Source organism: Muntiacus reevesi, chromosome 3, assembly GCF_963930625.1.
Source record: "Muntiacus reevesi chromosome 3, mMunRee1.1, whole genome shotgun sequence".
NCBI classification, from domain to species: Eukaryota; Metazoa; Chordata; class Mammalia; order Artiodactyla; family Cervidae; genus Muntiacus; species Muntiacus reevesi.
The window spans coordinates 12,656,476-12,669,716 of NC_089251.1; the positions used below are offsets into that span (position 1 = coordinate 12,656,476).

A 13,241-nucleotide genomic window follows, 5' to 3' on the forward strand; every position below is an offset into this window, starting at 1 on the left:
GGGGTAGCCGTTGTGGTTAGCCCCTTCTTCTTTATTTTAGGTTCCTATGCCCGCATTGGTGTGGCCATAGCCCACATGCACTCAGTTGCTGCCCTGCGTAAAGCCCTGTCCACCTGTAGCTCCCACATCCTGGTTGTGCTGCTCCTGTACGGCTCCGTGATCTGCGTGTACCTCCGGCCGTCTTCCAGCTACGACTTGGACCAGGAGCGTCAGGTGGCCATCTTTTACACAGTCGTTACCCCTATGCTAAACCCACTGATCTACAGCCTGAGAAACCAGGAGGTGAAGGGTGCCCTGCGAAGGCTTTTCAGGAAGCTCTCTCAAGCAACTTCCAACCTAGTTCCCAGGCAAATGGGGAATGGCAGCGCAGCTCCTGAACCCTTTAGGTAGCATGGATGTTTTAACGATATTCATTCTTCCAATTCATGCACATGAGGTCGTTCCTTTGATTTGTGTCTGCTTTCTTTCATCAATGAATTTATGGTTTTACTGTACAGATTTTTCAGCTTCTTGGTTAAATTTATTCCTAAGTAGCTGGTTCTTTTTATTGTTATTACAAGTGGGATTGTTTTCTTGTTTTTCTTTTCAGATGGATCGCTGTTGTTGTAGAGATACACATCCCTTTGAGAGATAAAGGAGGTATTATCCATAATTACACTGAAACAATAGAATCAGGGAGTTCTTTTGTGCAAACATAGGATCTCCCAGAAATTATTTTCCTTAAAGAAGTTAGAATGAAAGAGAGTTCAAAAATCCAAGGGAAAATGCTAGGGCTTGGTCAAAGGTAGTATATAGTGTAAGTGGTTAAGGGAATGGATTTTGGAGACAGAGTGGATTTGTATCCCAGCTCTGTCCTTGCTTGCTGTATGATTGTTCTGTGCCTATGATAACCAGTGAGCTGGTCAGGCGCTTGTGATTCTCACTATGATTGTAAGGCACCCTCAGCAGCTCTTTGGGGAAATTTGGGAGGAGAAAATGTTTATTACTCACGGGTCCTGGAAAGCACAAGCACATCTTGGGCCACCCAGTGAGGTTGTCGATAGAGGCAGAGTGTGGGCTTGGAGTTCTGCTTTTATTGGGAATGAAGATATGAGATTCATCTTCAGGGTTCACTGTTTGTGGATGGATTTAAAACCCAAGAATAGGAATTTCAATCACAGGAAGAATAAAATCAAGTGGCCCAAGCAAACAGTTAATCTAAATCAACCAAGATCTCTAAACCAAGGAGGTGGGTGTGGCTGGCAATGTGTCAGGTAGCCTTTGAAATGCATGCTTCCTAAATCAAAGCTTAAGTTAGGCTCTTGCATCACAAAAAGAAAAACACAGGGTTTAAATGTGTAAGATCTTTGGCAATTCTTCAATTACTTTCTGCCTTAGCTATCCATTTATAAAGAGAGAAATAGTATGTATAATTAAGGTTTAGGGTTCATAAGGATTTGATGAGTACAACATATGTAAAACACCATAACAATGACCAGTCCACATTAACTGCCACATATGGGTTTTCTATCATTATTATTATTACTTATTATTAATAGCATACACATGAAGAAATGATGGGAGAAAAGGACAAAGAATGGCTAGATAAGGGTTTGCATATCTGTATGTATCCAAAGACTTGATGAAATGAGAGAAAGTCCAGAAATTAATCTGCCTCATTCTTTTTATTGACTGCACAGCAATTCATAGTATGTATGTTGAATTAGTTTGGATTTCCTTCAAAGTCCTGAATAAGAAACAATCCTGAACCTCAGTGGCTTATAACAACAGGCTTTTATTTCCCTGTCAAAAGTCTGGAGGCTGAAATGGCCAACTGTGCTTTATTTATTTATTTATTTTTTTAATTTTTATTTTTTTAAAATTTTTTTATTTTTCAGTGGGTTTTGTCATACATTGATATGAATCAGCCATAGAGTTACACGTATTCCCCATCCCGGTCCCCCATCCCACCTCCCTCTCCACCCGATTCCTCTGGGTCTTCCCAGCCAACCAGGCCCGAGCACTTGATTCATGCATCCCACCTGGGCTGGTGGTCTGTTTCACCATAGATAATATACATGCTGTTCTTTTGAAACATCCCACCCTCACCTTCTCCCACAGAGTGTGCTTTAGACTCCAGGTCAAGTTCAGGTTTGTTCAATTTATTTCTTATTCTGAGAACCAAGCTAAGCGGCCCTAACTACACAGAGTGAGCTTTTCTTCTCATGATGAAAACCAGAGCTCAAGAGGGCAAACCAAATCTTCTAAACCCATTCAAAGCTCTTTATCTGAAGCAGCATTTGTTATCCCTGTTCATAACTGTGGGCTAAAGCAAGTCCAAAGTCAAAGGGATGGAGACGTGTATTCTGTTCTTGGTGAAGCCATGGCAAGGATATGAAGGGAAAGAAGAACGGATAGATAGATACTATCTAACTACTAAACATGATAGTGTTACTGTTAGTTGCTCAGTCCTGTCTGACTTTTTGTGACCCCATGGGCTGTAGCCCACCAGGTTCCTCTGTCCATGGAATTCTCCAGATAAGAATATTGGAGTGGGTAGCTATTCCCTTCTCCAGGGGATCTTCCCAACCCAGAGATCAAACCCAGGCCCCCTGCATTACAGGCAGATTCTTTACCATCTGGGTCATGAGGGAAGCCCCAATATTCATCGGAAGAACTGATGCTGAAGCTAGAGCTCCAGTTCTTTAGACACCTGGTGTGAAGAACCAACTCAATGGAATAGACCCTGATGTTGGGAAATATGGAGAGCAGGAGGAGAAGCAGGTGACAGAGGATGAGATGGTTGGATGTCATCACTGACTCAGTGGAAATGAATTTGAGCAAACTCTGGGAGATAGTGAAGGACAGGGAAGCCTGGCATGCTACAGTCCATGGGGTCACAAAGAGTCGGACATGACTTAGCGACTGAACAGCAGCACCAGACATGATGAACCAAAAATTCCATTAGTATGCATGATGATTATTTCTAATTTTTCACCACCATAGACAATAATATACTGGACCTAAAATATATGTGTGTATTTACACATAAAATATATATTTACTCATTACATATGCTCATTCTGTGTGATAAACTCCTAGAAGAGGAAGATATCTAAATACAAAATTTTTGATGAAATTGCCCAATTCTATCCACTTCTTCAAAAATGTTGTTTAATTTATTCTCTTGACCATTTCTTCACCTTAAGAAAATTCTTCCCATGGGAGCAGGGGGGATTCTTAGAAGAGGCTGGAGTGCTAAGAAGTGAGGCTAATCCATGGGTAAAGAATGAAGATTAGTAACGAAACTGCCACCTAAAGACAGAGAAGGAGGAAGGTGGGATTGGGAGGCAGGAAATGGAATCCAGAAAAGAGTTTTTTGGTATATGAGATACTTACTGGCAAATGTTAGTTAACTAACCACAAGTTGGCTTTATCTTTTCTTATCATTTTATAAGTGCCATGGCTCTCAAAATCACTGCAGATAGTGACTGCAGCCATGAAATTAAAAGACGCTTGCTCCTTGGAAGAAAAGTTAGGGCCAACCTAGATAGCATATTAAACAACAGAAATGTTACTTTGCCAACAAAGGTCTGCATAATCAAAGCTATGGTTTTTCCAGTAGTCAGGTATGGATGTGAGGGTTGGACCACAAAGAAAGCTGAGTGCCGAAGAATTGATGCTTTTGAACTACGGTGTTGGAGAAGACTCTTGAGAGTCTTCTTGGACTGCAAGGAGATCCAACCAGTCCATCCTAAAGAAAATCAATCCTGAATATTAATCGGAAGGACTGATGTTGAAGCTGAAGCTAAAAAATTTTGACTGCCTGATGCGAAGGACGGATTCATTGGAAAAGACTCTGATGCTGGGAAAGATTGAAGATAGGAGAAGGGGATGACAGTGGATGAGATGATTGGATGGCATCTCTGACTTGATGGACATGAGTTTGAGCAAGCTCTGGGAGTTGGTGATGGACAGGGAAGCCTGGTGTGCTACAGTCCATGGGGGGTTGCAAAGAATTGGGCACGACTGAGTGACTGAACTGAACTGATGGCTCCCATTACCTCGGAAGATTTATTATCCCGGTGCAAAGACTTTGGCGGTATAGCTTCTCAAACCCATTTCAGCGATGTAAATTTTGACTAAGCCTTATATATATATATGTATATTATAAGAAACCCTTCTTCTAGCTCATTACACAAAAATTATTACAATTTTATTTCCTTCTCAACTTTGTGCCTATAACAATCCATATTCCATAATAGAAACTTTATGACAGATGGACTAAATTGACTTGTACTTGTGACATCTGTTTCATGTCTTGGGAGGCCACTTTCACTTTCCCTTTTGATCCTATACCCACAAAACTGAAGTTGACTGTTGACCACACCATACATCATGTGGGTTCTTAATTCCCCAACCAGGGATTGAACCCTGGCCCCCTGCCTTGGGAGCACGGAGTCTTAACCACTGGACCACCTGAGAAGCCCAATAATCAACATATTGGTAGACATCTTGGCTTTTGGACCTGTTGCCCATGTCCAGCACTGATTGGTCAGCAAATACATTGTTGTTGTTCAGTTGCTAAGTCATGTCTGGCTCTTTGCAATCCCATGGACTGCAGCACACCAGGCTTCCCTGTCCTTCACTATCTCCCAGAGTTTGCTCAAACTCATGTCCATTGAGTCAGTGGTGCCACCAAATCATCTCATCCTCTGTCACCCCCTTCTCCTCCTGCCTTCAATCTTTCTCAGCATCAGAGTCTTTTCCAATGAGTTGATCTTCTCATCAGGTGGCCAAAGTGTTGGAACTTCAGCTTTAGCCTCAGTCCTTCCAGTGAATATTCAGGACTGATTTCCTTTAGGATTGACTGACTTGATCTCCTTGTGTTCCAAGGGACTCTCAAGAGTCTTCTCCAACACCACAAGTCGAAAGCATCAATTTTTCAGCACTCAGCCTTCTTTATAGTCCACCTCTCACATCTGTATATGGCTACTGGAAAAACCATAACATTGACTATATGGACCTGTGTCAGCAAAGTGATGCCTTTGTTTTTTAATATGCTGTCTAGGTTTTTCATAGCTTTTCTTCCAAGGAACAAGCACCTTTTAATTTCATGGTTGCAGTCACCGTCTGCTGTGACTTTGGAGCCCAGGAAAATAAAATCTGTCAATGTTTCCACTGTTTCCCCATCTATTTGCCATGAAGTGATGGGACCAGATGCCATGATCTTTGTTTTTTGTATGTTGAGGTTTAAGTTAACCTCTTCATGTTCCATTTTCACTTTCATCAAGAGTCTCTTATTTCTTCTTCACTTTCTGCCATTAGAGTGGTATCATCAGCCTTGTGGCAAAGGGCTTTTCATAACTCAGTGAAGCTATTAGTCATGCCATGTGGGCCACCCAAGATGGATGGGTCATAGTGGAGAATTCTGACAAAATATGGTCCACTGGAGAAGGGAATGGCAAACCACTCCAATATTCTTGCCTTAAGAACCCCATGATCAGTATGAAACCCTTTCATGGATCACAGCAAATACATAGTAATAGACTAATTCCACATTTCAACTATAGAAAAGATTAGGAGGATCTTGAGACAGAAAGAGGTTAAGTAATCCCAGAACAATGCAGCTCATCAAAGTTAAGGAAGGGCAAGTGGGAGAGCTGTGACAGGTGATCGATTCTGAAGCATCTGTAACTCCCAGCCCCATAGTGGACATTTGTCATTATGTCCCTCTTCCTATTCTGGAGGAGTTCCTCCATTTCCTTTGTCTTGGTGAGAGGCAGAACCTCCCTTATTTTTATGGAATATAAAAGTAGCAGTATTGTTCTTCCCTCAGCAGTATTGTAATTCCCTCAGGAATTAGAGCTTGGGTGAGTGACCAAGACTTGGCCAATCAGATGCACCACTTTATTTTGAATCTAGAGATGTTGATGCAGAGAATAAGAAGTGAGTGCTCTTTCTGGAAGTGATCATGTCTGGTTTTCAGGCCTCTAAGGGCTATTTCCGGTAGTGTTGGTGGGGAGTCAAGTGGCAGTGAACAGAGTCTGCTAACTACAGTGGTGACCTCATCATACTAGTTCTGGGATATCATTTTGACTGTGGTTCTGCCTATATGACCTTTTTTATTCTTGTTCATTTGCTGAACTTGTTGGCTTAGCCTTCTTGGAAATTTATGAGTTTCACATATGCTTTCAATAAACTTGTTTCCTTGATGAATAACCAGAATTAGTTTCTGTTGCCTGCATCTAAGAACTCTGAAAGTTACAATCCTGGTGTCAAATATCAGGCCCACAGAACACCTTCAGCTGTAATTAAAATCATGTCACTGATTTACACTAAATACATAGCTCCATCTACTTCGGGTTTAAGAAATGTCTCTGGGCAATATCCAATGAGAAAACTGTGATACATACCTAATATTTCTGGGAAGTTCTAAAGGAAACATATTAGAGGGACAAAAATATTTCTCCAGAATCATAGATAAAACTTGAAACTGTGTTTTGGGGCTTTATCTAAATGAAGAAGTCCAGATCTTGTTCATCCAGTTCCTGAAGGCTCCCTTCACATCCTTGTTCCTTAGGCTATAAATGAAGGGGTTCAACATGGGGGTCACCACTGTGTACATGACAGTCAGGATACGACCCCCGGCCGCTGAATAGCTGGTAAGGGGCCGGAAGTAGACCCATGTGAGGGTCCCATAGAATATAGCCACCACAGTGAGGTGGGAGCCACAGGTAGAAAAGGCTCTCCACTTGCTTTTGGCTGAGGGGCTCTGGAGGACTGCTGAGATGATGCAGGCATAGGAGGCCATGATGACGGCCAGAGCTCCATTGATGACAATGACTCCTTCCGTGTGAATCATCAAGGTATTGAGGTGGGTGCTGGAGCAGGAGATCTTCATCAGAGGGTAGAGGTCACAGAAGAAGTGGGGGATCCTGTTATCTGCACAGAAGATCAGTCGGCTCATGAGAAAGGTGTGCAGCAGGGCATGAAGATGGGAGAGGATGTGGCACACGACCACCAAGTGTGAACACAGCTTCCTGTTCAGAATCATACGGTAGTGGAAAGGGTGGCAGATGGCGATGTATCTGTCATAGGCCATCACAGCCAGGAGGAAGTTCTCCATGGCTGCAAAGCAAATGAAGAAATAAATCTGAGTTAAGCAACCCATGTAGGAAATGGCCTTGGTAGAGGAGAAAATGTTCTGCAGCATCTTGGGGACCGTGGTGGAGGTGAAGCAGATGTCTGCCAAGGCCAAGTTACTGAGAAAGATGTACATGGGAGTTTGGAGGCGTGGAGTAGAGATAATCAGGATGATGATGACAGAGTTGCCAGAAATGTTGATGGTATACATGAGCAGAAAAAGAAGAAAGAGCAGGATCTGCTCTTCATGGTGGGTAGAAATGCCCAAGAGAACAAAATGGGACACACTGGTCCAGGTGGTATTGTCCATCTGTTACCATTAAACAAACAGGATTATTACTATTTTTTATTGAGATGTAATTGATATGTAACTTTATATTAGTTTCAGGTGTACAACATAGTGGTTCAATAAGTGCATGCGATATAAAATGATAACCACAATAAGTCTAGTTATTATCCATTCCCATACATAGTTACAAAATTTGTTTTTTCTTATGATGAATGTTTTTAAGATTTATTCTCTTAGCAACGCTCAAGTATGCAATATGGTGTTATTAACTGTAGTCACCAAGCTGTATATTACATGCCTATTATTTATTTATTTTATTAACTGGAAGTTTGAGCCTTTGAATCCCTTTCACCCATCTTGTCTATCCCCTCACTCTCCCACTTCCAATCTTTTCTCTATGAGCTTGTTTTTTCTTTAATTTAATGTATAAGTGAGATCATAGAGCATTTGTCTTTCTCTGTCTGATTTGTTTCACTTATCATAATACCCTCAAGTTTCATTCATGTTGTTGCAAATGGCAGGATTTCTTTCTTTTTTATGGCTGCATAGTATTCCATTGTGTATATGTTTATGCCTTCTTTATCCATTTGCCCAATGATGGACACCAAGTTGTTTCCATGTCTTGGCAACTGCAAATAATGTTGCAATGAACCTGAAGGCTGCATATATCTTTTAGAATTAGGGTTTTTGTTTTCTTTGGATAAATATCCAGAAGTGGAATTGCTGGATGATATAGGACTTTTAATTTTTAAAGGAGCCTACATACTATTTTCCAAAAAGAATTATTTTTATAGACCTTGATATCTGAGCAGTTTGTTTAGTTACTTTTAGTTTTGTGCTCCAGGGTAAACTACACATGGGATAACTTGGTATTGATAACAGGATCAAGTGCTTAATTATTTTCCAAAATAATGAAGTATGGACTTTTCATTATCAGTATCATCATCACTATCATCATAGATAACATTTATAGAGCACTTACTTTGAATCAAGGACTTTGCTACATTATCATATTTGATTCTTACAATAACCCCATGAGGCAAATATTATTATTATTATTATCATATTCATTATTACACCAGTTTTACAAACTAGAAAATGGAGGTATAGAATGTTTAAACTCATGAAAGGCAAAATCAGAACTTAAAGTCATATTTGCCTAACTGAGAGTATGCTAGTGACAAAATATAACTAATTAAAACTAAGACATCTAATTCATGACAATAAAACTTGCTAATGGGCTACATAACCTTGTTAAAAGAGATTTCAAAGGGCATTTGGTTAAGTAGTGTCTATTTTGCTTAATGCGTACCCTTGGCAGTACCCACAAACTTCTCAGAGTACACAGACATGGTTTTAGGGGAATCAATTTCTAGATTCTCAACTTATTCTCTTTACTAAAATCATTCTGTATTCAAGATGCCACCTCATGCATTATCCTGTCTCCCACTTACCAAATAAAAGACTTACTTTCATCCATCACAAATCTTATTAGATGTATTGACTCAGGAAATAAAAACTTCAAATAAGTTAAAGAAGTGATAGTCAGCAGTGTTAAGAAAACAAGTGGCTTTTCGGACTCAATAGCAAGTTTATTTTGAGATCAGGGAGCTTCCAGTTCTTTGCTCTCAAAAAAATAAAAAGAGGAGAGATATTGAAGGAGACCTAATCTACTTGTCAGCACACCATTTAAAATAATTTTTGTTAGTATGTGACACTAACTTCTGTCATATTACTTGCACAGTGTTTAGTCCTCTGGAATCTCAAAGAACAAGTCAATTATTCTTTGACATAAAAAGTCCTTAAGAAATCTAAACATGAATTAACAGAGGAAGCACTGCATGGTGGGTTTTAAAACCCAGATACTGGACTAGAACCTGGCTCTTCCATTTAATTGTCCTATGATCTAGAGGAATTTGCTTACCCTCTATGAGTCAGCTCTTCTCATTTGTTAAATGTGGGGGAATGGTAATAGCACATTACTCATAAAGTTGTTCTGAGGATTAAATGATACTTTCTGGTCCTTGGCAAGTGTTCAGTAAATGGTGACAATTATTCTGATCAATTTTTCAGACTTGTTCTGCGCTGAGTCAATGGATTTTTCTAGGAGGACAGTGTGCTGCCAACCGGGTCCCTCTACTGTGAACCTACTCTACTTTGTCACTGTCCTTTTTTTTTTTTTTTTTTTTTTTTAATATTTATTTGACTATGCCAGGTCTTGGTTGTGGCATGTAGGATATAATTTCCTGGCCAGGGATTGAACCTGGGTCCCCTGCATTGGGAGTGGAGAGTCTAGCCACTGGATCACCAAGGAAGTCTCTGTCACTATCTTTAAAGTTGTGGTTTCCAGAACTGAGCAAAATTCTATGAGTTTGGACTCTCATCATAGGGTAAACATAATGATTTGGTCTGGCCATCATTCATAGCTTTTTGGGTGGAGATCAAAGTTGGCAGACACAAGCTAGCTGTGTCCATGGCTAGCCCAAGAATTTTTAAACTTTATAGTTCAGTTGTTGGGAGAAAAACTGTGAAGAGTTAAGAGCTGCCTGGTGGAAGGCACTTTCACATGCTTTATCACATGTAACATATAGTAATCCCGACATACTTCTAGTCACATCAGTCATTTATTATCCTCATCTCACAGATGAGTAAATCAAGGCTTAGAGAGGTAAAACAATTTGCTCAGCATCACTCAGTGTTAAGTGGTTTGACTGGACTTCATACTTGTGTCTGGACACCTTGAGTGCTCATATGTGTAAGGCTCCATCACAGCACCCTTTCATTGCCCAAGCTTCTGCCCCATGAAAATGGATTTATTCATCACTCCTGGTCTATCTGCTTTCATATCCCAAATTAAAAGATGTCACCATGAAAGCACTCAAGAGAGTAAACTTAGATGTTTCACTGACAAAAGTGTGGAAATTTGTAATATGCCATTGAGCCATCCTGAATTGATTTCAATAGGATATGATGATGAATGAGAACTGCAAGTTGTAGCCGCATTGACTGAGCACTAACTATAAACCAGGAAGTGTTCTGAGGGCTTAATATGTGTGTTGCTCATTTGATGATCACAGCAAGTCTGTGATCAATGGAAACTCAGAGGGTTTCTGTGAAATGCTCAAAAACACTGAGTTAATAAGTGGTAGAACTGATATTTGAATTCAGTTCTAGCTGACCTCAATGTCTATGAACTTAACCTTGGGCTGTGCCATCTCTTAAATGTCCTCTTCCCATTCCAGTTCCCATTTTCCTCTTTGTTCCTTCCTTTCCCACTGTGCTGTCTTGTGCACTTGGCCAGTGATAAATGTCTACACTATTTTTTCCTAGTTTAATCCTCATTGAACTTGAGAGTAGATATTATTGTTCCTACTTTCAGGTCAGGAAAATAACGGCTGGGGGATGAATTTGCTTTCCCAGTGACACAGGGCATAGGGATGGAGTCATGTTGATTATAGATCTGTTTCACTCAAAAGCAAGGCTCTCTCTACACCACTTCACTCATTTAAACCTATGTTTTTTTTTCTCTTCCTGCATTTGGGTCCCTTTTGTTAGTCTGTCACTGTAATTGAACTCTCCAGATTGAATCAGTGGTCCTGAGTCATGGCTTAGGAAACATGGGAAGACTGGAGGAGGAACTGAGCTATCCTTGATAGTCAGCAGGCTCTGGCTGGTACCTGGGGCAGTGTCCATATAGCTCCTGTGGTAACTGCTAAGAAGCTAGAGAGAGCCCCAGAGGTGGGGGCGGAGGGGCTTCCTGGAACCTTGGAGTCCTCACTCTTCTCTGGCTGGCAAAAGTCTTTCTGTCTGACCCACAGTGCAGCATGTCAGCTCCTGACATATGGTGTGGGGCATGGGGCTGTGCAGCCAAGATTGGGGAACTACTAGTGAAAAGTCTTGCTTTTATAGAGAAAGATATAGCTAAAAAAAAAGCAGGGTGGGGTGCAGGAATGGGTCTGGCATCAGGAATTGAAAGATTTGGGCTTTAGCCCCAGGTCTTCCATGAACACTCTGAGATCTTGGAAAAAAATCACCCCATTCTTAGGAGGGCCTCAGTTTCTTCATCTGGGAAATGGGATGAATAATACCTGCTTTTCATGCAGAAGCTCCATAAAATAACAGAGGAGGCTGTGGACATAACAAGTCCTTTAACAAGTCTTATGAAACAGTGAGAAGTTTGTTTTACATTTCTACTTGGAACTTGGTTTCTGTCTAGCATAGGTTCCCATAACTTCTGACAGTCTGATCCATGGACTTTGGTGATAATAAAGCATTCCATTTTAAAGAGACTTAAGCATTTGGATAATATTAAAGTCTATACTCTGAGTTTCTCTGTTGGAACATTAGTGCCCAGATGTGGAAAGAAAAATCTGGGTTGGTTGTTAAGCAAGACAAAGTAGACAGCCTCAAACAGGGGCCGATTTTTGGGTCATTCAAAGCTGATTACCTACAATCCTTCCCTACCTGATTGAGGTCTCTGGAATTCCATTAGATAGTTTCTTTTTTCACTCAAGAAAATGTTCCTGAAAGGAAACACTTTTGACTATGTAAATCCTTCCTTCATTTTTGTGGCTCTGTTTTAATGAGGGGAGGGGAGAGAGTCCATCAAGACACAGAATACCTGAGGATGGCATAGGGAAGAGGCACTGTGAGGGGAAAGGAAAGGATGACCCATGGAGTCAAAGATGAATGTCGCAATACACACCACGCTGTGTGGAGGATCAAATTTGAGAAAGATGGTCCTCCCTCCAGAATTTACAGATAGCCTGTGTAGGGATTGTCAGAGGGGCTGTGTGAGCGTGGAGTCCTCAGCAGACACTCACCTCACTGTGGACCGCCTCTGGGCTGGAATGGGCTGGGCTTGGCACTTCCATCATCCCTCAGGCGGCGTGTGTCATCCTGCTGTGACAGCAGCTCGGATCTGTCCACTCAGGGAAGACAGAGCAAGTTGCCCAGCAGGGAAGGGCTGACAGAGTTGAGCACCAAGACTCCTGGGGGGTGCTTCTGCTTGGCAGGAGCAAGAAGGCATGTCTGGGAAAGGCGTCGGGAGGTTTTTTAATTATACGCTTCTGCGTGAATTCCATGGCTCCCACCACCTCATAGTCCCAAGTGTGTCACCGTCCAAACTCACTGCCTTCTCTGGGGACTGGGGCTTGTGAAGCAGCGCTTCCAATATTAGTGGGAATATCAGTTTTAGTGACTGTGGCTTGGCAGCTTGGCTGATCCCAGGAGGGGAGGCCAGAACTTAGGGGATCATCCTGGACATGGAGTTCTCTGATCTGTGCTCCAAAATTCGACTGTGGGGTGGAATCTCAGATAAGCCCAGGTATGGTCAAGGCATAGATGGGTGTCTCCTTGCCCTGAGTCCTTGAAGATGTAGCCTCTTGTTTTACATTTCTTTCAGGTAACACACACTTATTTTAAAAAATATTTAGGGACCTCCCTGGTGGTCCAGTAGGTAAGAATTCACCTTCCATTGCGGGAAACATGGTTTTGATCCTTGGGCAGGGAACTAAGATTCCACAGGCTGTGGAGCAAATCATGTGCCCCAACCGTTGAGCCCTCGTGTTACAACTAGAGAGAAGCAACAAAGAGCCTGGACACCGCAACTAAGGCCCAACACATCCAAATAAATAAATAGGGAAGCATACTCAGAAAAAAATATTTAGCACTGTAACGCGTATCAAATGAAAAGTGAGAACCTGTTTCTCATCTTTCCCATTTCTCTTCAGGGGTCATCACTGTTAGAGTTTTGACCTGTACACATTCAGACACTTTTTTTCTCCCATTTATTTTTATTAGTTGGAGGCTAATTACAATATTGTAG

The 13,241-nt window shown here is 41.4% G+C and overlaps 1 protein-coding gene across 1 annotated transcript; it reads right to left on the reverse strand.

Annotated features, from left to right (window-relative positions):
• Positions 1–6,490: 6,490 nt before the first annotated feature.
• On the reverse strand, positions 6,491–7,435 carry LOC136163072 (olfactory receptor 1Q1-like). Its single transcript, XM_065927506.1, has one exon. The coding sequence runs from the start codon at positions 7,433–7,435 to the stop codon at positions 6,491–6,493; it is 945 nt and encodes a 314-aa protein (XP_065783578.1).
• Positions 7,436–13,241: the final 5,806 nt, after the last annotated feature.

Coding starts and splice junctions, on each gene's coding strand:
- LOC136163072 (XM_065927506.1), bottom strand. CDS start 7,435: ATGGACAATACCACCTGGACCAGTGTGTCCCATTTTGTTCTCTTGGGC.